Source organism: Mycteria americana, chromosome 1 (genome assembly GCF_035582795.1).
Source record: "Mycteria americana isolate JAX WOST 10 ecotype Jacksonville Zoo and Gardens chromosome 1, USCA_MyAme_1.0, whole genome shotgun sequence".
Lineage (NCBI taxonomy): Eukaryota > Metazoa > Chordata > Aves > Ciconiiformes > Ciconiidae > Mycteria > Mycteria americana.
The window spans coordinates 29,579,227-29,605,634 of NC_134365.1; the positions used below are offsets into that span (position 1 = coordinate 29,579,227).

At 36.6% G+C, this 26,408-nt stretch overlaps 1 protein-coding gene across 1 annotated transcript in view; it reads right to left on the reverse strand.

Annotated features, from left to right (window-relative positions):
• FOXP2 (forkhead box P2) overlaps positions 1 to 26,408 on the reverse strand; it is a 300,347-nt gene that overhangs the window by 124,829 nt on the left and 149,110 nt on the right. Inside the window, exon 3 of the mRNA XM_075491561.1 lies at positions 3,011 to 3,100. Within this exon, the coding sequence (XP_075347676.1) occupies positions 3,011 to 3,100 (90 nt within the window). The remainder of the gene's footprint in view (positions 1 to 3,010; positions 3,101 to 26,408) is intronic.

Below are 26,408 nucleotides of genomic sequence, written 5' to 3' on the forward strand. Positions count from 1 at the left end.
ACTTACCCAACACCCTTTTTTTGCAAAGTTGAGGACACAAATTTGAAGGTTTCTTCAATAAGTTTTCAACTTGCTGATTAGCTAGTAGGTGCTGTAAGTCACTAGAATACTTGACGCATTATGGCATAACAGAGAGAACATATATAAAAACACCATACGCTACTTTCCCCCAAATATCCATCAAATACAAAAAGATGGCCACTAAAATTAATACTGATTTTTTCTTTCTTTGGCACATAGGACAATAGAATAGTTTACATCAAAATGTGGAGCACATGAAAGATGCAATGGCAAGGCTTACCTAACACCCCCATTTGCCTGCAGATGTGTGAGCTAGTTTTAAAAGTTTTATTAGGTTTTTACTAGATTTATAAATCAGTTCTAACATATCTCCAGTTGCCAGATCAGTAAATTGCTCTGAAATTAGAGGAAATTAGAAATACACTGATATTAAAGTATTTTAAAATATTGGGAGAAGTCTGTTTCCTTAAGCACAAACACAAGCACAAGTATTTTTGTCTTATAAACCTCAAATTGCTTATACACATTTAGCAATTCCTACTGCTAGGAGATTTTGGCTAAAGTTACCATTAAATTTGGCATAATAATAGTACTGTACAATTTTATGACCAATATTACAGTATTTGGTCAAACAGGCATCATGATGCTCAAAATGTGAATTTCCACTACATAATGAACAATGAACAGCTCTGTATTAACAGTAAAAGACAGAAATAGAAAAGCTCCAAGGACTCATTTTCAAAACCTTTATGCATCCTTTTCACAAAAGAAGAAAATTTCAATGGAGTTTGTGCTCATAACTGAATTTACATGGTATTTGATACATAAACCAAAGTGTGGGAGCAAATTCCATTTTCGTCTCATTTAAAAATGAACCAAATGAAGTGTCCAAGGCTAATAAGAGGCACTGTCTACATACTGATCATGGAAGGAAAAGTTGGAAACATGAGCAATAATCTTGGCTTTAGGGAGCATGTAACAATTCTGAAAAGAAAATTATTTGCTTTATTTTCTTATTCCTGCCTCGCAAGTGTGACTCATGAGGCACTGACTCTTTCTGGCAAACACGTAATACAGGACGTCTCTACAATACACCATCCCATGGCATTTAAAAGGCATCAGGCCAGGGTTAGTGCTTTGGGAGCAGGAAAGCACAAGACTCCCTCTCCTCACCTCATCATCCTCTGGGTTATGTGTATGACTGTCTTTGTCTCCAAACATGGTTTTCTCTCCTTTCATCGATGCCTACCACAAACAGTGCACCCCCATATCTCTTCAGCTGTGAAAAGAAGGTTTACGAACGGGTGGAGAATGTGAACAGAGAAGTGAGTAGCTCCTCAACTGCTCCAGTTTACAAGTTGGAGGACTAAAGTAAGCTAACTTCACTGGCAAACATATACTGGAAAAATATCACTATTTTTGCCTGTTTCATATACTTCCCTTAGCATCTGGACCTTGTACACTCGTAGTACAGCCCATGTTATCTTTCAGAATGAGGAGCTGACAGAATAAACTACTTTCACTGTATTTATTAAATCTATCATCTCTGTGATTCAACCCTTCAAGATCACCAATTCCACTTCTAAAAACTTCAAAAACCTACATAGTTCATAAGCTGCTGCCTTTACAACTACTCTTCTTGTGTGCCTTCAGCCTAGAAGATATCTAATACAAAGCAAAATCAAGAGTGAAGAGTGGAAAGTTGAGATGGTCCCAGGGCTCCTACGCCTCTGGACTGGACTACAACTACAGCATGGCAGGATGCCAACTTGCCATGTTTTCTTTTTTTCCATTTTCTTTAGTCATTTCCCTAAGTTCTTGCTTGGTGCTGAGCAAATAAATACAACTTCAAAAGTATATTTGAAGAGAGCTGATGTGGAATGTGGAACTGTTTGCTGTGTCCAACATTGCTCCATGAAGTTTCATGAAGAAAAGGAGACAATGTGAATTATGTACAAAAATTGCACAACTTACTTATCAAATTTCACAACATTTCACTGGTGGAGAAAAAGATAAATTCTGGTGCCAGGGGTCCTCCATTATGCATGACAAAAACTAAAAATGAGATAAAAATGCCCTATTCCATCAGAAAACAGGGGAAGTCTCGTGAGGATAAAGGCTCACCCAGAAAAATAGATGTGAGGAAAAGAATGGTAGGAGCTATAATTTTTTATTTCCTCAACAAAATAAAATTGTCTCTCATGTACATTTTCTGTCTGCAACAGACTGTAATTCAGCAGTCAAACACTCATATTTTTTCTATATACAATGAGAGAACCAGTTTTGTCAGCAGAATGCAATTTCATATGCAACTCTGAATTAGCAATAAATGAACTAAAACCTCAAAAAAAAACCCCAGATAAAATTTTTCGAGAATAAAACACTATATATAGTTTTACTAATAATATATTTAAAACAATAATTCAATAACAGAACACCTATTCACCTGAACACAATCTGAAGCCCAACAGCATCCCAGTGTGAAACTCTATGACGTATGTTTTTCTAAAATGGCAGAAGCAGCTCTTTCATAATTTCATGCAGTTGTGTTGGTAGTTTCTGAACACTTCTCTGTTTGTCATTTACATATAGTACTGATGAGTTATTTAGCCAATTTTTTTTCTGGATACTGTTTTACTCTTAGTCTTAACACAGCCATTTTTACAGTTTAGTCCATGTATGTATAAAAATCACATACCAATTTTGCAACTTGTCTGTAAAGAATTAATTTATAGCACAGCTACTGAACTTAGATCAGATTTAATCTTGGACCTCTTAAACATCTATCGCTACAAAAGGCTTTTGTAACTTACAGTGAATTTTCTTTGTGAATGAGAAGTCACGAGCATGCAAGCCTGTAACCTCCTGTATGTGAATATGCACATACACAGCATTAGAGCACAGGCATCCACACACAGACCTCATGTGTGAGAAAGCATAGTGCTCTTCCCTGAGAGTAAGGCCACAAAAGCAATGATACTTTACTAACCTGCAGTGGTCTCTGTTTATCACTGCCCTTAGGAGATTTCAGTGCACTTGTCTGTTGCTGTAAAAGCAGCTGCCTTGCTGCCTGGAGTGCCTAAAAGTAAAAAAAAAGTAAATAATTTCCACCAGTTCCTAGAAAGAGATGAGTTACTCATTGCTAGTGTTAGGTAAAAGTTCAATCGAACAAATGCAATCTCCTCCTATTTGATTTGTATTTGCTAGATTTCAGACTTCAGTTTGTTTTTTACTTAAAACATAAAAAAAGTCATCTGAAAGTACATATATAGGACTTCACCAGAATTTATGGATGTACATGAAATCCTGCAGGAAATAAAGTTAATTTGTTTAAAGTGCTTGAAGAGGAAAAATCATAAACTGCATCAATAGCCTCATTTCCACAAGGAACTTGTCTTTGAGTGTTCAACTAAAATGCCCACTCCCTTGCAAATTATCATTCAATTTGCATTTTCATATTAGAATTTTGAAGCAAAAGCAAGTAGACTTCAAGTGTTACCGGAAGCTGTAATTAAATTTGACAAATCAACATCAGATTATCTTGAAAGTGAATTAATAAGGATATTCATTGAAGATTAAAAACACTTTTTGTACTTACAATTCAAGGAGAAACCTCTCCTTTGACAAAATAAAGTGCAGTTTTAATGCCAAATAAAAATGAGTGGTTTTCATTTGCATTCTTAGGGAAATCAGAGAACAAAGAAATTACTACTCAACCAACCAGATCAGGCTCTGGGATGACAGTATCCCAATCAAAATAGAAAATGTTTTCATTTATTTTATGTTTTGATCCCAACTCAGCAAAACACAGTTAAACATATGAAATGTAAACAAACATTCCACTTACCCAAAGAAGGCTAATCTAAATTATTTTTTCCTATAAAATTATTTTTAAAATGCCAAGTGTTATAAAGTGGTATTTAGTAAGAAATTTAAAAACCCCCGTTTCAAAACATTTCCACTCAAACTACCTGGAGAACTCTTCCCCCCTCCTCCTCCTTAAAAAAATCAGTTCAGTAAATAGCAGTTGCAGCTTTAAAATACATCACACTATTATCTATGTTATTAAAACATACTTTAGATGGAATACACTGCAATAAATGCCATTTGATCCATGTTCCCTAAAATAAGAAAGATTCTCAACTGATAAAGAAAGGTACAATTTTGATTAGACTCAAATGAGCTGGTTTTTAAGATAGTTTCTAGTATCCATGACAACAGTTGCTTTGACAAGATGTGCATATGGCATTACACTGCCAGCTGGTGTGAACAATGTTTGAACTACTGCATTGAGATGCTGAGCAAACAGAAAAAGTTGCCACGTCTTAACCCTCAGGGAAGGCAGTCATCCCCTGATCAATTATGAAAAGACAGAGAGAGGGCTGCTACAGTCTGGCTCCAAGCAAGTTTTCTGAGAAGGCAGGCAGACATAGAAAACCAAAGTAAACAAACTGAATGCGCTAGCACCATCTCCTAACAACATTGATTCGTCTCCCCATAGAAGGCTCTGGTACAAAGTTTGCAGAGCAGACTTTTAACATTTGGAGACATTCCCACAACAATCCCCGTATTGTTTCATCAAATTCTCAAGTAATTACAGGTCAGCTTTACAAAGACTATACATTCCTCTGAACCTAAGCAACGAGACACACAGAACTAGCTTCTCTGCGCCAAAAATAAATAAAAGTTAACATATTTCAAAGTGCACTTGAAATATTTTGTTACCAAGGAACCACTGGATGCTCTGTTTCCTATGTGAACAGCATAATCTCTTCTGCACTCACAGTTCTTCAGCAGATCCTAAAGGACAATCCTGCTCTGTCTGAGATCAGAGATAAATATATCTGTTGGTTTCAGGGGCACCAGGATTTGGTCCCAACATCTTGCAGTGGTTTAAGCACAAAACATGGATTAAATGCATGAACAGAAGATCTGTGGCGAATTTATAATCCTTCCCAATCTTTAGAGCTCTCTGAAAGGAAAACTTGAATGGAAGCAAGAGAACTATTGCACTCCTGAATTCATGGGAGAGTGTACAGGAAAACCAACCTCACCGCCTGGGGTGATATTGCTACAGGAATCAGAGAAGAGATCTGGAGTTACAGAAAACGGGAAAAACCATAAAGATAATTATTTTTTATTTGTGGCAGTTGCAGAAAATTCATTACACAGCCTTTACCTGGAAAAGAAATTGCAATGATATAATGCTGATGTATACTTGCAAATAACTGGAACACTCGGCAAGTTGTTTCAGTGTCCTAACCTTCCTTAGCAGCAAAGTCGTCTCATGTCAATACAATAAAACAAGCAAGCAAGCATCTGGTAAAGCTGTACAATTACAGTACTTGAAAATTAGAGAATTATACTACACCGCAGTTTAGATTTAAGCTAGACAGTATAATTTCAAATTGTGGCTAGCATACTGCTGTGGAATCAGCCTAAGAAAGCATGACTTCCTACCACTAACTACAAAAAGAGTCACACTTTATGAAAAAGCAAGGCAGCACAACAGGATATGTTTGCATAAAAGGCTCTACTACTTAAACTATTTTGATTCATATGTGCTGGTTGGGATATCTTTAAAGGAGTAAAGGCTCATCTTTTAATACAGAATGTCTTATAAATGATGACTACCTGAATACTTCAGTGATCTTATTGTGGCAGTTTAGATTATTGTAAACACAGGAGATAGAAGAAGAACAGAAAACAATTTCAAGAGATCAAAGACGATTTAAAACTCATAAGGAGAAATCACTGACAGCCTTTGTTCTTATAGCAGTTGTCATATGGTACTTCTTCCTCCCAGTGTGCTGCTTAACTTTAGATTTTGCTACTCAGTAAACAACCTCCCAGAAACAGACTGTTAATTTCAAAGGATTATTACTGACATTATTCAGAAGTGAAGATTATGAGACTATAAAACATTCAGTTCTACCAACTCATTTGCTTCTATTAAATCTTTGCAAAACAAATTGACAACTTGAAAGTGTCTTTCAAAATTCATAGTTTAACATGTACACTTCAGGTAAACACCGATCCCACATATAATTTATAAACTTCTGTGAACTAATTTGATAATAACTCGTGGTCTAAAAACAGTTTGGTGAAGACAAACTAACAGAGCTTTATAAATCTGTCAGATCAAGATTATGTTGAGTCCTACCTCAAGTTAACAGCAGCAAGAATGGATTCTAAGGCAGTCAAAATTGTATCCAGTTTCCAATAACATTTGTTTCAAATTTAGTAGGCACTTTTCCTTAATTAAGTTATCTAAATTAGTAAAACTACACAAAAAAGTCAATGCAGACAAAAGCAATAAAAAGAACTGAGGATTAGAAATTATTTTAATAATGCAAATGAAAATCATTATAATGCTTTAAGTAATGGCTGTATAAGCAGGAAATTTGGGCATATGGTTTCCAGAACTCACTGTGTCTTCTAGTAAAATATTCATTGGGAACACTACTTCTTAATATTTACTGTGCAGCTTTGGCATAGCTAAAATGTAAGCAGAACAAAAATGAAATTAATTGCATATAACTCACCCTATTAAAGTTGATAAATTGCAGTAGATTTTGCAATTTGTTGGCGATAATACTATGAGATACAACTTGCTTCTATTTTGTATTCCAAACCCTTGTATTTAATTTAAGCATGCCTTAAAATAATTTTTAAAGTTTTATCATTTTAATAAAGTGAAAGCTGCCACTAAAACACGGTAAATTTATTACTTTGGTTTTTAAAAAGTAAATATATGTATATTTTTAGGAAACAGATGTCACTCATATCTTTCCTTTAAAAACAGGAATGTTTAACCTATCAGCCTGTTGCATTTGAGACGTTAAAATGGAAAATGACATCTACGCCCATTAATATCGTCAATGTATAAACAGCACAGCGTGACACATTCTTGAGAGCTGAAGGCTACAAAATCTCTCTGAAACATAAATAACAAAGCACTCAGAAGCATATTTGATGTTGATATTCATCTCTGAGAAAAACACTGCTGCCTGGGCTTCTTATGAAAATAGATGCAGCCCAAATGGATCTCCTGTAATTGGTTTCAGATAGTGAGGTCAAAAGAAATATGATACAAGAAACTATTATGTGGAACAGGCGAAACAAGAATGTTTATACAGGCACTCCCTATTTATACTGACAAGAGGTGTATACTTTGCAGATAACCAGAACCAAAAAAACTTGCCAGAAGACAACCAGATTCTTTCCTTTTTCTAAGTCCAAATCCCTATTTTATTTTTTCTAATAACTGCATACTCTAACATTCCTGCTGAACATAAAATAAGTTGCTGAACATAAAATAAGTTTCCAAATGGCTGAATATGTCAAACGAGAGTCATCTCATTGGTAGCACTATGCAACCGAAACGTATCAACATGCTAAGCTGGATTTAAGGCCAAAGACTGCTCTGCACTGGTTGAATAACAAGTTAACCAAATGATTACATAGCTGCATTTATTATAAAAACCACTTCAGGAGAACCTCTGCCCCTTTACACCCTGTCGTGGGCCCATTCTCCAGCTGGCTCCAAATGAGAAGCCCAGAATTACCCATAGTTGTATGAGATCCTTGAAAGACAGTGACAGAAAGACAATGCTGTTCAACACTCCCTAACAGCACTCAAATGATACTGCTAAACCTTTGTTTCTTGCTGACTGTATTTTCCCAGAAAGTTCTCTAATGAATATCACAGCCAGTCAGCACGGCAGCTTATAATCTTTCCAAATGGAGTAGCAAAGCATTTAGCACTATTCAAAGAATCTTGAATTTAAGATGATCCAGACTCCTTTCCAACAGCAGTCTCTCCAGAAGACTTGACAGGAAAAGCAAACTCCCATGCACCCCAAGACATCCTGATTTTACTTAGTGAACAACATTCTTTTTCTCTAAGCTACACAAAGAAGATAAAACCTGTCGGCCTGCCAGCCGAGTACAAATGTGCCACACTACAGAGCCCATGAAGTCAAGAAAATCCTATATGTAACCAAAATCCAAGCCACATTAATGAGCCTGATTTCACCTAGGAGTGGTGGGCTGAACAATTATTACCGTGCTTTCCAACAGAAGTAGAAACAAAGCATCAGATAGCTAAGGCTGTTGGAACCCACCTCAAGAAATATACTAAGAAATCTAGATGGTCACTAAGAAGGATTTCACTCAATTAACCCAACATCAAAGTATGCAAATACTCAAATAAAAAAGATTTGTCTGTCTTCTGCTAATCTAGATTAGCAGCTGCAGACAGCCCCGATGTGCAATGTGTGCAATTTCAGCACCTAAACTGCAGGGTGCCCTGCAGCCTTGCCTAGCAGTAGAACACAAACCTGCAAGAGACCAAAATATTTGAAACTAAATTATGCTCAAGAAGAGGCAACAGCCTTGGACATTGTATTCCCACCACCAGGCTGCTAGATAGGAGGACAGAATACAACAACTGACCTTGTACAACTATGTCCCCAGAAAGTGGTGGTGGCCACTGAATGCTCTACTGAGCCCAAGCCTACAGGGCAGGATTAAGCGAACGTGAATACCTGTGAAATTCAAAGTGAATACCTGGAAAACATTTACTGTATTGATGCTATAGGAATTTGTGCAAATCAATGGCTGGTTCCTGGATCCCCAGACTGCTCAGCTTTTCCAAGCCTGGGAAAATTCTCTGTTTGTCCAGGACAGCAATGCTTCATGCCTGAGGAATTTCAAGATAAAAAGGCAGGGTACTTTGAGGGTTAGGTGGCAAGTGGGGAAAGATGTTCTGGATCACAGTTTAGCTTAGGTACTTATATCACTCATGTGCCTCATCTTAGAAACGCAAGAATGTCACTGGATCTGGCCCTCATTTTGTCGGACTAAAAGCACTTTGTTGGGGGTTTTTTTGGTTGGTTGGTTTTTGGGTTTTTTTTTTGGTTTGGTTTTTTACGATGATACTGCCAGTTTCAGCATACCGAGGCTCTGATTTTGATTCAGATCTGTGGTCTTCCCTGCAACACAAACAACACCAGAAGAAGAGATCTTCAATCTACCTGAGCTTCTGTTCTGCCCTGATGTTATCCAGGATTAATTTGCAACTGAAGAGAAAAAGTAACAGTAATAAACTGATGAATGCAACATGAAGTCTCATAATGCTGTTTAATAAAAGGAAATTAATCACATAATTGTCACAAACCTATTTTCAAACAGCAATCTATCAGAGAGAAATTATGCATCTGTAGTTATTGACCTTTCATTTTACCATGACTGATTCGTAATTAGACTAGTTTTGTGAAAAATAATAGTTAATTACCAGATTTTTTTCACTCTAATTGTTTTGGCAATTTTTTTTTGTTTAGCGTCTTACTTTTTCCCCATGTGAAAGATGCTAAATAAATACAGGGCACGAATAACTTAGCAGCTAACATATTTCATTTTACAAAGCAAATTTAGCTTCTCTCTATATAACCCAGTTTAATGGATACTAAACATTGTTTCAAAAACAACTCTTTCATTTTTCCTGCCCATTATTTGGCTGACCAAGAACTAGAAACAAAACACCGGCTTGCTTCAATTCCTGGTGGCACTAGCAGGGCTCTTCCCTGTAGACATCAGTCTGCATTGGTCATTACGGCTGCATGTTAGACCATGCATAACATGGTCCATGACAGGAAACCCAAATGCCATCTCCAAGGCTTGGACCACCTGAAGAATGCAAATGTCAAGGGTTAGGAGTGATGGCAGCCCACAGCACCGAAGTTCTGCTCCAACCTGACAATCTCCTTTCTTTCATCGCACATGCCTGAACTTAACTTTCCTTTGGTAAACACGAGGACAGGCTGAGAGAGTTGGGGTTGTTCAGCCTGGAGAAGAGAAGGCTGCGGGGAGACCTTATAGCAGCCTTCCAGTACTTAAAGGGGGCCTATAGGAAAGACGGGGACAGACGTTTTAGCAAGGCCTGTTGTGACAGGACAAGGAGCAATAGTTTTAAACTAAGGGAGGGCAGTTTTAGACTGGATTTAAGAAAGAAATTTTTTACAATGAGGGTGGTGAGGCACTGGAACAGGCTGCCCAGAGAGATAGTGGAGGCCCCATCCCTGGAGACATTCAAGGTCAGGTTGGATGGGGCTTTGAGCAACCTGATCTAGTTAAAGATGTCCCTGCTCTTGCAGGAGGGTTGGATTAGATGACCTGTAAAGGTCCCTTCCAGTCCAAAGCATTCTATGATTCTATGAAACACAGGAGTAGGCAATCTACTCTACTTCATTCCTACTACTTACATTACACAGTGACTAACTAAATTAATGAAATGAAAACAAAACCAGTGCACACATCAAACACGAGTGCCACAAGCTCACAAATGTCCTGCCACTGCTATTTTCTTCCATGTGGCGTTATTTTTAGAGAACTGGGACATGTAATAGCTAAACAGAAGAGCTGATCTCTTAGTTTTACATGAACAGAATGACACAATGGCAGCATGTACCAGTTTTCCACATGAAAACTGGTAACTATTTCACATGAAAATCAGCTAGCAGATACTATATAAGTGTGCTATTTAAGTGTGCTATTAAGTTTAAGTGTGCTTTAAGTTTAAAGCTATTTAAGTGTGCAGGGAAAAGAAGAACAATCAATATAGCTATCCCATATGTGAATCCAGAAATAAAAAAGATCCTTAAAATTATTATATGTTTATATAATATTCTGTATATATGGTACAAATGTGTACGTATCCTTGACTTAAAAGGAGTTGGTTAAAAAAAGACCTTCTTTCAAGTCTGTCCATTGTAGACATTCACTTATTGGCTGTGAAGCCTACTTTCAATTAAAGCAGTCTGAAACAAAGTACTGTTGGCTTAGGTGGAATAATAGATGGTTTGATAATTATAAATAGGAAAGGAACTGATGCAAATGAAACCAAGAGTGGTCCCATTTGTACTAAAATCAAAATGCAGAGCAAATGTGGGAGGAGAAAGAAACATAGTATCAAGGGAAGCATTATAACGTTAGGCTGTTAGAAGGCAGCAGTTTTAACTGATACAAATCTGAAATGGAAATTTAGAAATTAAAGACAATGAATTCAGCACGGAGATTATTAAGCAAATGATTAACAAAAATCATAATCAAGATATAAACTAAAATAAAAGGTGAGGCAGATATAAAACAAAAGGAAACACATACTCAAATGTTTTGTTCTGGCCAACAGCAAGATTCTTAGAACAGAACCTAAAATTTGAGAGAACAGATGTGAGGACTGATTAGTTTTGTTAAGTCATATAGAGAGGTAAAATAACATGTGAAGAACAAATGCCAAAAGAATATTTACCCTAGAATAGCCTTAGCCATTGAGAAGGCAGAAATGAATACCTCTATCTTTACAACTTATTTTCAGTTAAGTAACATTCTGCACTGTGACTGGCAAAGGAGTGCTGACACAAAGCATCATAAGCACAGATTCCTCATCCTGATACCCTGCAAGCTAGAAATCAAAGCTATCCATCAAAGAGTATGGATCTACATGGTACCACAGTAATTACAAATAAAGTTACAGTAATTATACAAATCAAACTCTCTCAGCCAATCAAAATGTGAGGAATTACATATTTATTGAAGAGTTACTGATTAAAAGGGCTCCAATTATTTGAACACTAACTGATTTGATTTACCACTGCCCTTACAAATCCATACCCAGAGACATGAGTGAGATTGCAACTGCAAAAGGAAATATTATCCAGATAGTCATATCAGGCTTTTTCTGTACAGGAGGAAGGCACATCAGCCATTACTGAAATATCCAATTGATAATCAGTGGAGAAGAACAAAGTTAATGTCTGTGTCTCACATTAGATATTATCAATTTAAAGTTTCTTTTAAAATATTTTTAAAAGATCTAAATATTGAAGTTCTGTTTATACAAGGACATAATTTAAAGAAATGTCAAATTTATAATATACATCTATGATGAAAAACGTGTATTAAAGACATAAGTCAATACTGTCATGTCAGTATGATAAAAGCAAACTGGGACATATAAGTAGAAGCGTCATATACAAAACTGGTATTTTTTCCACTTTATTCAACTTTCTAAAGAAACAGCTAGAGAACTGTACCCAGCTTGGGGCACAATGTTTCAAAGAAGTGGACCATCTTACCAGTGAACAGAGAAGAGCACTAAGAATGATCACGATGAGAAAATCCAACCTATGGGATAGCAGAATTCTGATCGTAAAAACAGGAAAAAAAACTCCTAAAGCAATAACAGTCTTCAGCAAGTTTCTGCACAGAAATAATTAATTGTATTCCATGGGTAGGACAAGCAAGAATGGCCTTAAACTGCATCCAGGGAGATTTAATTACATTTAAGAAGAAACTTTCCAATGGTAGGGATAGTGGAGGAGTACAATAAATTGTGTAGAGATTGAGAAATCCTTGTCACTGGACCTGTTTAAGAAGCATCCTCAGGAACAGTTAAGAGCAGTGATTCTGCTCTGGGACACAGAAGATCATTACAAGTGTCCTCCAGCTCTATTTTATTTGATTGTGTGGTTCCTGTGAAAGCATGCCAAGTTCGGATTACTGTGATGTCTAACACCTTGCTACATTTCAAATAACACCATGTTCTCATAAACTGAGTATCATGAAGCTTCAGCATGGTTTGTTTCTATGGTGAGTTAACAGCAGAGGATCAGTAAGAGCTGCACATACAGACTCGCTCTTTGGAATTTTCCGACCTTACATGACCACATTTGTGTTTATGATACTATCCTTGAAATTTTGGACTGAACAGAGAAATAGTTTATACAGAACAGGAGATGGGTTAGAATTAAGCGCTCTGTGCCCTAATTGCAGTCAGAGCCATCTGGGCAGGATTCTTGTGTCCTCACCACCAAGTATGTGCACAACAGTAGCAGAAAACAAGATTTTCTTGATATTAGAATTCTTATTATGAACAATAGAGGCCTGGCTGAAATGAAAAGCTAGGAAGAAGAGAGAAAAACAAGGCAAGAACAAGGGTCGGAAGCACAGCTTGATCAACTTAAGCCATACATCTCCACAAAAAAAAAAAAAAAAGGCAAAAGCAAATTGATTCATTATTATAATTTATTGTGAGTTTAAAGCTACAGTAACAAAACTTAGGAAGTATCTTTGATAACCTGATTTCAATCATGTTTTTAATGAAATAATTTGATCAAAAATCACTACATAGTCTAAGCCACTTAAAAAAGTCAGTCTTTATTGCTAAAGTTAAATCAGATCAACTGAAATCCTACTAAGTCCATTATTTTTTTTTCTTAGGGATATTTTTGTAATGCTTTATAAAATTTTAGTCGGCATAAAGAGCTCCAGGTACATATTATTCAATACAAGAATAATTAGAGGAAGAAACAATAAACATGAATGTAAATAGGCGATACAATAAGAGCCATTTTATTTGTATTTTTTCAAGGTTTTTTATAAACCTTCTTTTGGAGAGAGAAGTGCAGTCCTGTCTGGAGTTTAAAAAAAAACAGTAAAAACACTGATATGAGAGCAAGAAGTAAATTATGCAAATAAACAGCCCATTTTCTAGACACTAGACTTATCAATGGTGGCATTCGGCAATAGTTCTGAGTGTGCTGATAACACAAGGTCTGATCTAAACTCCTTGGAATAATTCTGAAGCAGTAAAATCTGCTACTAAGTGTGGACTGTGAGGCACCCGAGGAACCTCTGTACCATGGTCACAAATTTATATGTATATATGGGCAAAGTAACAAATGCATTCACACACATAAAACTAAATACCTTTTTTCTTGAAGGAAATGCTTATATTGTGTGGAAAACCCGACAAAAATAGCACTGGTTAGCTCTGCATCTCTCCGAGAGAGCTATCTGCACTTGCGGTCTACTCTGGCCTGTCTGAATTACTACAATTGCAGCTTTCCTCTCAGGCTGCGTATCTACCTCTTAACTCTTTTGGTGCATTTCATGATGATCTAGCAGGCATTATCCAACATGCAGACCTCTGCCTCTGAAGAATCCCAATCTTCAGGTTCTTGCTGTAGCTGGCAAATGAGTTGTATGTTTTGAAGGGTAGCCTTAACAGGCCATGTAGACAGAACTGCTGAGAAAGAATTCTCCACTTTGGGGACTTTTAAGAGTGAAGATTATAACAGAGTGAAATGACAAAGAGCTTTAATTTTAAGCTAAAATGCAAGTGAAGACAGACAGGCAAATGTCCTCAGGCTCCTCATCCTAGTTTCAGCCCTTCTGAGGAGATCTGGTAGGGAGTATATTCTTTATGATTAGAAACTTGCAGGGATGAAAAAGAAAAGACCTGAAGCTAGTAAAAATGTTTTGCAGAAGAGGAATAGAAAGACATTTTGCAATTCCCAGGGCATTTAGGTGCTGGAGAAATGATAGCAACTGTACGAGGAATTCCCAAGTAGTATACATGAGCAACACAACAGGTTAGGCATTTGAATTAAACGGTAGATGTTCCAATCACACTTCATCAAGCTCACCCAGGCAAAAATGACCCCTATTATATTGCCTTGTCTTCTACAGTAATCTTCCTAAACAGCAAGCTAATCAAGGAATTACAATAATAAATATGCTCAGGGGCATTATCATCTTTAGATGCATTTGTAAAAGTAGACACGCCCAGTTACGTTGGTGCCAAACGTATGTAATACTTCACATCAGTTAAAGTCTCTTCTGGCATCAGATGGTAAAAATTTCCTCTGAACTATGTATCATATATTGCATAATCACTATCACTAGCATGCACATAAAAAAAAAGCACTGGCAGCCTAGGCATATGATCAAAATACACTGGAAATGAAATTTATATCTAAATTTTACTCCTTTTATCCTTTTAACTACTCTTACTTTACACAAATCAAAACCTGAATTCCAGCTTGTGTTTTATCAGTCTTCTATCGTGTCTTGTCATCAACTTAACATGGTCAAAACTCAGTTACTAGTCTTCTCTTCAAAAGACACTCCTCTTTACATATCGCACATAGTTCAGATTTCATGTCCTTGAAGTATTTTCCAGATTTTCCTTTCTATAATACATCCTTTTTTCTTCTTGTAACATTTTAAACCTCATAAATCCGTAACAATTCCTCTACCTTCCTCTTTGTGACTTCTCTCAAAAATTCTGGATTTCTCTCAGAGATTCCTTTATGTGAGGCATCAAGTCATCACCATTGCCCTTCCTTCCTTCAAATACCTTCACCCTCATTGTCTCCAAGGTGTCTATGAAAAAAGAGCACGAGGGGTTTACTTCCCTCATAGCACACTTTGTACTTATTCATTAAAAATAAATATGTATGTCTGCACTTGCACATTTAGATAAGGCATATGTAAAAACATAGTATTTAGCTGCTTCCTTCTGCCCTGCTCTGCCTGTGCAACCTGCACCCGCACAGAAGAGCAGACCCCAGCACAGGAAGGGCCGGCTCTCCACCAGCCCTGACAGCATTGCCACTGTACATGGCGGGGAAAAAGTAATAAAAGAACCCAATCTCCCACTTTATCTAAAAATCATACTTAAATCAAAACCAGTATCTATCCACAGAGTAAATTGCTCATGCAGTTTTTCTGCAGTATTTTTACAGTTAATTTTCAAAACAGCAGACTGATAATCAAATTGACATTCTGAATTGTTTAAATAAAACCATAGAGGTACCATCAAGGTTTGGGGCAGCACTGTATGGATTAAAGAAACACTACACTTCTGCAGCCTTTTCACACACATACCTTAATTAGAAATGCTACATTTTACTTCCTGAAAAATATGAAACAAAAATTATCTAAATAACCTAGATACTTACACTCATCCTCCCAAACCTTAACCTCTTTCTCAGTCAAGACTTTCTTTCCGTATCACTCCTAGGCAGCTTTACAACGTGACACGCTTCTCACTGACCAATGACCAGCAGAATTCTCAAACTTGCTGCAATCTTTCACCTTCTACAATTTACTGATAATTAAACTTGCATATGGATTGCCAACTTTTTCAATAAATACTCCATATTATCCTCCAGTTTCAGGTCATTATTTTCTGAGATATTTTGTTAACAACCATTCGTTATGTCTAGTCCTTGATTGCTCCTATGTAACCATAGGTTCAGAGATTGAAAAGGGAAGCGAGGCTTTTCAAAGACAGATAAAGGGCTTTCAAAATTTAGTAACTGTACGTGCTACAGAGCAGAATCTTTTATGTCATACAAGTGTACTTCATCTAGGTATGATACGGGCAATATTTTTAGTATACCAAACTATTCACAGTGCCACATAATACAAGAATAATAAACTAAGTTCTAGTTCTAAGTTCATAATCATTTTAAGTGCTGCTTTCAACACACAGTACTCATTTTACAAACATCAGTAGATAGACATGGGACTACAAAAAAAACAGTAAACCGATATAAAGCACTTTTTTTTAACTTTAGGTGTGATCTGATACTACTTTATTGCTTCTAATATTGCTTTTTGTTTTAATTGACTAGGCAGGAGGCAGTGCATCTTATCGGTGAACACTCATCTATGTTTTCTTCCTAGATCATCACTTCTTCATACAATGACTTGCAAGTATCACACAAAACATGGATCTATTCCTGACTAGATATTTTGATACTATTATAGTGTTACAAGGTATAGTAATTTTTACTTTAACTGTTATTTTAAAAATTTTATTCTGTCTATTAGAGATGGATTTTTTATTTTGCAGGACAAAATGTAGATAATTCCAGCGCTGAGATTTGGGAAAAAAAATACAACAGATATCATAGTATTACAGCATTTTCAGTGAAAAGGCCTTGCCTTTTATGAGAAAGCCTTCTGGATTGTATCTATTAGTCCACTGCAATTCCCAGGGCTCTTCTTGTGCTATAGGACAGTGGACTGAAAAATAAAAATGGGAGAGAAACCATTTTATGTCAGGACTTTGGGATTGCTTTGAAATACTTTCTGGAGCACAGTTTATGGCATAAGGCTTACGTAGCTACCCAAAGGCAGAGCTGTGGCCAGCGGGTGAAACAATCTTTGATTTTAGATGAATGTTAGAGGCTCTCATCCTCTTCTCCAGCAATCCCCAGGTTCATTAATATCTCTAAGACACAAATGCTACAAGCACTTCAATGTTTGTAGTTACAAAAAATAATAGGGATTGAATTACTGAAAAGGGTACCACGACAATATCATTTCTACCAATTCTCTCAGGCTTCATGTACACTGATAAACTGGAGAGTGCCTGAGAAGAATGTGATTTTCCACGCTGGCAAGCTGTGAGCACAGCTCTCGGCACGCTTTTTGACCTGTGCTGACCCGCACTCTCCCAAGCAACGCCCAAACACAGTTCTGCAGTCAGACTTTTCCAAGGAGCAGTCTCACTAGGGAATTGGATGCAATCATCGCGATTTTGGGGGCTAAAATGCTTATTAGCTCAGGTGCATCTCACCAGCTTAGCATCCAGGAACTGTATGTGCAATTTACTAGTGCAGATCATGCCTATGTGTTCAAAACACTTGAGTCATAGTGTTTTAGAGGCTCTCTCAGCCGAAGTAGCCAGGATGTGATCTTGGGATGGTTTGGGAGAGTTTCAAAGACCCTGATTTCATAGCTCAACAGGTTGGAAAAACGAATTGTTGTCAGAAACAACAGCAGTAAAAACTCCTTCGGGGTGGGACGCAGAAGATTCCTTTCATTCTTTACTGTTGCAGTAGGAACCTCCAACAACATCCCATGGCGTGTCTGCTGACAAGTCTTAGGTACTAGTTTTATATGGACATCTTATGCATCTGGGGTGAGTTTTACTTCTGAAATAAAGATTCTGACAACAGCCACTGTTTTATGAAAAGCCTTTCTTTTTTTCTTTTTTTAAACAAAGAAGCAGGGGAAAAAAAACAGATTTGACTGCAAAGCAACTGTTTCCAGAGTTCCTGTCAATCACATCCACAAAAATAGTACCATATTATCGTTTCTGTAAATTCTAATAACGTTGATGGTATTTTTCATCTTCATGTTTAGGCACTTAAGACTGAGAATTCGGAGTTATGTAATTTGACAAAGTCTGCAGAGAAAGTAATCTTCAGAGCTCAGGTTAGTCACCAGCTCCAAGCATGCTCCAGCTCTCAATGCTGGCACTGAACTCTCTCTGCTACGGGTAAAGGAGCAAGCAGGCTATTCAGCAAAGTTGCCTTGCACTCTGGCAACCAGATGTTAGGGAACATTGCAAAGGCTTTGGGGTATGACCAGTGGCTACGGCCATGTGTGTTTGCACACAGACAAGTGAACAGAGTAAAAAGGCTCAACTTCAAGTGCTAAGGATTTTTTTATTATTATTACTATTTTTATTTCCTTATTTTAAGGATACTGTGAAAATGAAAAGGCCTATGAGTTTCTTTGAAAATGATACTTTTTGTTATATTTTCCTGCATCAAAATTTGGGAAGATTCTGGCTAAAGACCTTGTGCCTTTACAAAGAATAGCTGAATTATTTCTTCATTGCTAAAAAGACACAGAGAAAAGGTGAATCACAGAAAGACTACATGGACTAACACTGTAAAATAAAGACAATTTAAAAAAATTTTTTACAAGTGCAAAGAGAATCACAACTGAATAGCACCAAAATAAAAACAATGGAAGTAATGTTGAAGACAGATTAAATTTCTTCCTGACTAGAAGGCATTAAAAAAGACTTGTATAGTAATCAGAATATAACAATCAGGCCAGCACAGTATCATTGAGACAACATATTCTAGTGACTAGAGGTGATCACACTACTCAGGAATATAAATTAATTTTACTTAATCTGACTTCCTTAATCTTCAAGGCAAGTGTTTCTTTGACTAGTCTGACACAGTCAAAGTAGTATAGATACTCCCTCTGTTACAACAAGCATTGGCAGAGTCCGTAACTACAAAGTGAGCACTTCTACTGACCTAATAAGCACCATTCCTTGAAATTTGGACACATGGAATACACTCAAGCTTTTACATCATCTTGCAAGACAAGATATATCATGAGCACCATTTAAATTTATCTACATTGTGAATTAATAGTATTCCAAAGCAGACATTTTGCAACAAAGGTAAAGTTCCAAATAAACCTACGAGCAATGGCTTCAGGAATTTTCACCTCTACCAATCAATATAATTGTTGGAAGAAGCAATTTCTGATATTTTGCCAAGTGCAAGCGGTACCAACCTGAGCTTTTGCTTTTCAGAATGTAAGATTTTTCAGCCAAAGTTTTCTTAATATTTCTGCATTTTTGAGAATCAAAAGCCTCTGTTGCAACTCTTTATTGAGAAGTAATCTCTGTTCTAGAACGTATTTTTTAAGTTTTGCAAATATATTACCCCATGTTATTTCTGGCATAGCAGAATTCTGGTTTTGGTTTGGTTTGGTTTTTTCCTAGGTGTTACAAGAAGACAAAATAATCACAGATAAAGCTTCAACAGCGTAGTTTTATAAAAACTGAAAATGAATGATAAGGAGAAGGGCATTTATACTTGAGAACAAAGAAGAGGATTCAGCAATGTACATTCATACAGTCATAAATTATTGTGTTGTATCTAACCTGTCACAAGCCATATGTATTCACCCACACTGTTAATACAGCTTCAGCAAGTTTCCTGAATTTCTCAGCTAAAAATAAGGTTTTGGGAACAGAGGGAATTCAACTTTTCACATGGTGGCCTTTAATGCATCCTCAAAATCAAATAATTAGTAGGACTAAAGATAGGAAGAGATCTGGTCCTGTATCCAGGCTTGCATTTCTTAAACTGTTTTCCATATAGAAAGGAATAAAAGCTTCCGACAAGCAAAGAAATAAGGGACAGGTCAAATCTGTGTTAAATTAAATGGTTATACTGTTAAGTTTTACCATATGTCGATTGTCCAAAACATTATAAATATAATTGAGTATAAAATATTTTTTATATGGAGAGGTGTTCAACCAGTACAAATTAGCCGCAATTAAATCCTGCCCTTGCTGATTACTATATGTGTTCAACTGTCAGTCTCTCATGTCTACTCACGCTGTAGCTCATTTCAAGCAATATCCAACCATATACAGATTTGAAACAGATTTAAATTGCTTACTCTAGTAAGGAAGAAACAAGAGGCGACAGTGAAATTCAAGGCACAAACTCCGTTCTGCCATGAGTCCCAAGAACGGGGTGTGCAGAGATGGTTAACCTGAACGGAGCACCTTCCACCAGTGGTTAATATTTTTGTACGATCCTCAAGTCAGATATAAATGCTTCTGGACAATAACTACACTCCTCTTTTTTGTTGTTTTTGTTTTTGTTTTTGTTTTTGATGGTAATGGAAGATGCCAGATGGATGGTTTTGGAGATTAAAATGCCCTTTTTCTGTATTCAGGGGAAGTTCAGCATAGTCAGCTGCAGGAGCAACTAAATGAATGTAGCCTGTTACTGCCTGCTTTCAAGGGGTAGAAAAGTAATTCTATTTCCATGCTCATTCACTCTTCATTTCTTGTACTGATTATGCCAATTAGAGTAGTCCTTTTAGCGATGCGGGCATCTGCCTCCTAGAAATCTTACCCTCTGTTTATATGCTTGCAGGTACTGACAGCTGTAGAACGAATTTGGTATAGATCATTTAACTATCCCCAACAACAAGCAAGGATATAAGCTACAGACTGAGTGGTAAACACTCCGCCAAGTCATTTATACCATTTCTGCCTTAGTGTGCTCCTTTCCTTTACTATGGGATACAGACTGCATAAACTTAAATATATATATATACACACACACACATAAGTTATATATTCTAGAAATTTCCTTTAAACTGGAAGAAATTTTTGGACTGTCTTTACTGCAGATACGTACAACTGTCACAAATGTGGGGACTGAAGAGAGAACTATATCTAAATAAGATGCACATCTGCAAACACAAAATCTTAGTTCTTGGCCTCTAAAACTCATTAGCTTACAATTACTTCTTTTCCAGTATAAAGAATGCCTAATTCATACATTCTGCTTGGTTCCCTAGTGAACACATGATTTGTTTTCAAATGAAATTCAAATTCTTTATTCTCAAAGTCCTAGTCAACTTGACCCCTAAATAACCGCATCTTCAGTTTATTCTTCTAATGTGTCATTTTTTCTTTTCTGCTTATGGTCTTCTTCCCTGGGTGACTCTAAGATTTTCCTTACATTGACCTACATGGCAGCCTCATCTTCACTCATGTTTTTGCTTCACTCAAGAACTTAAAATCTTCCCTCAAAACTTGCTCTGTTCAGCTAGCTTCCTAATACAGACTTTAATCTTTCCCCTTTCCTCTTTCCAAATGTTGTCTCTAGATTTTAAGACACTTGCTTAAGCTTAAATAAATTAAAGAATTAACAAACAAGAAAGTCCAGAACTGAATGGCATTAACAAGATGCATATGTAAAATAGACTGATTTCATGATATTTCACTTCTTCTTACTCCTGTTCTTTACTGTGCTTTTCTCCTGTATTTTAATCCCTGTTGAATCTAATTTATATGCTGCGATTGGTATGTTTAACATAGTCCTACTTTCAACCTGAAGGGGTTGAAAGATGTTACTGCTTTATAGTGTAACAGTATTATTTTGCTTACAGTAGTAACTGTTCAGAATACCTATGAAGTTCCAAATGCAGTAACAGCAGAAGTAAATCCTTTTTAATAATGAACTGGTTTTAAAATATACCATATTATTTTACATGTAATAGTAGCTGCAGTTAAAGCCACTCTTTCCTGTGAATAGAATATACATGAGTAACAGAGGTTTTTTACACGCCACATACAAAGCCGAGTACTGACCTGCATACAAAAACATTTAACATATTAAGGTAAATGAGGTCATTGGGAGGGAGATTTGCCAGGAAAGAAGAGACTAGGACTCTGCATTAACACTTGGGCAAAGTCTATAAAGCAAAATGTACTTTTTCCTTTGGAGCTGGGCATTGCCTTGCAGGCAGAAGGGAAACTGGAAGTGGGCGGCAGGGCCATGTTCAGAGCCCCACTCCACGGTGGCGACCACATTTGAACGCAACCGACTTCATCAATCAGAAACATGCTATGTGAAATGTAATGGTTAAATAAAGAATAGACGAGAGACCAAAAGGAAACTGTGCTCTGAACAACGGCAGAGAATGCAGAAAAATAAATTAGATTAAAAAATACCCCTCGTTAGTCTTTCATTTCCTGAAATACTTCTTAGTATAGTAAAACCCAAGTTAGCTACACACCGTGGAGCACTGACTCATATGCTTTAGCTGGGACATCTCAAAAGACCCCAGTACTGAGAGGAAAGGTGTTTACAGTCTCAGTTTGTTTTTGTGGTTTTTTTTAAATAGTAACAAATCCTATACTTTTTAATTTGCTTGCAAATTCTTTAGGAGAATCCTAAATTGGGCAACACAAAAACCTGTTCACTTCTGAAAATCCTGGCCATCGTCTTCAAGACTGGATGCAGTTTGCCCTCTGTGCTTTGAGACGGAGAATTAAAAAATGCAGACCTGCAATAGCCAAGCTGCCCCTTTTTATCTGGAGGTTTTGGGTATCCCCCAAGACTTTTATATAAATGTAGTGCACTCTGGTTTACATTAGAAAGGGAAACATTTATCTTATCACATTGATATCGGCTCAGTACAATATTACATTCTGGAATAAGAAAATATTGCAACTTTTCTTGAAAAGGTCAGGAGGTACTGTTTATCTTTGGGGCATAATGAATTACATCGTATTGCCTCCCTAAGAACTCCGAAAGAACAGACCATGTTTTGACGCATAATGCAGAACTCAGTGCTCTGAGACAGTAGGTGGAATAATAAACAAAGCTGTAGTGTAATATTTTCAGCTTCAAAACTCTGTATAAATATGAACCTATACAAGAAACCTGGTTAGTAGCTAGTGCTTTTACTATTAAAAAAACTATGTGGGACAATTTTAATAAAGGATGACCTACAAATCTCTTCGACCTCTTAATTGCATCCTAAATTAAAGTTTTCTTATTTACATCATTACATGTTAAACTTTATAGCTACTCAGAAACGTAATGTAACAGCTAGAAGTTTCTGGCTTCCAGTTTTATAGTCAGAACACATATTTTTATTTATGAAAATCACATTCCCTGTTATGTCTGACTGCTTAGTTTATGCTGCAAGGATCGCACTCTCAGTTCAGTGTTAGTGATCACTAAATACTGCCCACTGTTCTGAAATGTTTCAAGTTAAGTTTTACAATGACTGAACAGAAGAAAAAAAATTAGATTATGGTAACTTAATCTGAAGTCCCAATAATAGAGATACTCACGTCTCCTCGTATTTCCTGCATCAAGCTCAGTAACTTATAAGTGGAAATTTTAGTGGTAAATCTATGATGACACTTACCAGGCAAAAAAATGTTTTGCCTATAGGAAACAAAGAAAACACAAGCAAATTTTAATAACCTTATCTTTCAACAGAAGTTTATCTATACCCCACAAATTGCCTATGAGGAAAACTTAGTAAGAAGTAATATGTGACTTAGTCCTACATATTTATTTTTGAAAACGAGTGAGAAATTGAAATAACAGATGAACAAGGGTCTGTGGAAAAATGAGAGAATTAAACTAGAGACTAGTGGCAACCCAACACACTTGAAAAATCTCTAGTGCTCTGCAAACTTCTGCCTGCAATCATATTTTGCCTGGTGTAGTATGAAATTAGCAGCATGTAGATGCAGACTGGAACAGTAATCTGAAAGGTAGACATGGGTCTCAGCATGCCCCATTTCTGCTCAGAGCTGGGGTGCTTAGCTACTACCTTCTAGCCAAGACCGCTGCAAGGATCTTTTCCTTAATCTGTTTAGTTCAAATTCAAAACAGTGATCACAGTGCTCAGTTTTTACTTTACCTCTTAATACAGGAAAGGAGAAGTACTCACAGAGCTGGAATTTGTCTCAGATGGCAGGTGAGAGCTAACAGGACTAGCTCTTGAAATCTGCTCACTCAACACAAGAACTCACATTGCATTTTATCCTGCCATGAGATCTTGAAACACACTGTGGTCAGAGGAGTATCAGTAGGCAGGGGGTGCTCTAACACATACTACAGATCTTTAGCAATGTGGGGAAAAAAAAAGTAAGTGAAGAGACAAACCTGCAGTCACACCTAGATTAAACATGCAGGACAGACAGGAAGACCTTTAACTTCCATTCAATTCAGAAAAGAGGTAAGAAACAGAGAAACGATGAATACAGAAAACTTCCTATTTGTGGGTACTGGGTCATGCAAGAAAACGATGAAGATTAATATGAACTGTATTACTCCATCAAACCTATGTATAGAAATGCCACAAAAGTGCCAACAGAACAGCTTCAAGGGTAAGAGGCAAGATCTCCATATTAAAGTAGGTATCTGAAAGAAAGTAGCTGAAGAGACTGAGCTTGAACCTACATTGTCTTGGATTAAAAATCATAGCTAAATCAGTTTTCCAAAGAATATGTGAAACATATAAGTTTGTGGGTTAAGTCAGGGGTTCATTTTTAGATAAGAACTCTTACCCCATCATACAGAAAAAGGAGAAAAAAAAGGGAAAGAATTCATTGTGAAAAATAAATATTAACTGGAGTATCATAATATAGGTCTTACGGTTATGGGAAATGTGATGATCAAATTGAATAAAGAGACAGCAAGTTGGGATCATAGATTTGTTCAAAAAACAGTCAGTTTGGAAAATTATTTGAGTCCGGCTTGCCCTATACAGAAGTTACGTAACTGTTAGAAGAAAGTAGAGTGAAAATGAAGAAAAGATTATTCTGCATTCAAAAAATTCTGAAAAACAATCTTCCTGAATTCTTTTGTTTTCTGGTAGATCTCTTCTTTCCTCTGTTTTTTTCCCAAAGGAACTGAAGAAGCTAAAGCATATCCAATTATTTAAGGTCTCATCAAACAGATCAAGGGACTTTCTATGAAAAAGGGAATAATAAATGTTTTGGTCAGATTTCAAGACAACGACCACAGCTGCCTCTATCCAAACTGCAATGAACAGAAAGACATAGAACACTCTTTTTGCTCTTGTTTTCTTTCCAAACTATTTTTACTTTCTTAAAAGTTGTCACAACTGAAGCAAAAGCCACGAGGGGAAAATTACAGAGTGATAGGAAGGTTAGATTTTTAATAACTCACTATCAGATTAATGATAAATATTAATAGCCTTGAATAGGCTATGCCCAGTTCTGCCAGTTGGCTCATAGGTATGTTATCTGAGTCTTGAAAATAATGTTATCTGCAGTGTTTTGGTTCAGAATAATGCTCCCAATTTTAAGGAGAGAGCCTAGTATGCATAAAATGTTTAAAATTCCTAACAAATTACCTTTGGTGTCCAAATTGCTAAAACAATAAGCTAAGTTCATAACTATAAGGTAGTAAAATTGAAATAATATAAACCATAATCCCTACAAATTTAGCCAAGTTCTATCATTTGTCCCTTACTATTTAGGAAACAATGCCTGTAAGTGGATAGCTTTGCTTTCCACACCTTTTAAGAAAGAAAACTTAACTTTAAAAATAAAGAAAGTTTTCTACCTCGATTTTCTACGTTATCTGACTTTTCTGCATCAGGTCCTACCAATGGGTTTTTGTTGGTTTTTTGTTCTTTCCAAGTAGAGCCATTTGGCATCCACGATTTTCTTATGGGATTTTGAGAACCAAAATCCATAAATGAATTTTAAATACAGAGTTAAAAGTTGTTCCTTCATACTCTTTTTGAATGTACCAATACTGGATAACAGCATTGATAAATTATAATAATTCAGACCTGCTAAAAGGTCTGCCTGTATCTTCAGTAAGTCAGGTCACCACTCTCTGAGGAGGAACTGAATGTATTCCTGGACTCGTTGGGCATCTCAGATTTAACACTTGGCCTCTCAGAGCAATTTTCCTCTTTTAAAACTGGTTTTTGGCTTTAAGGAACATTTCTGAAGGGCTTGGCTAGCTCCAGGCACTTAACCCTGGTTATGCACTTGCAGTGCACCAAAGGCTGTGGCTGCCAGCTAGGAAGTCACCAAGAGTGCTGACGAAGAGACATAATAGTCTGCCACAACACGGTGAGTCCCAGACTGAAATTGTATCCTTGATGCACCCAATACATTTTGAACAAACATGGCGAAATAAGGTACTGTCTGAGGATCTACTTAAATGTCGGACGCCAGCTTAGGAAGCAGGAGAGGGATTGAGAAGAACAATAAAGTTATAAGCAAAGTGGATTGTATTATCATCATTCAAGTATTTCCAACCTGTGGTAGTAGGAGATGCAGCAATTAGTGGTCATCCTTGGAAAAGGCAAAGTAAGACAATCAAATAAGAAAAGCAGTTTGTGCCTTGAGGAATCTTTCACATCTCATTGACATCATGGGGACCGTTGGAAGTTACAGT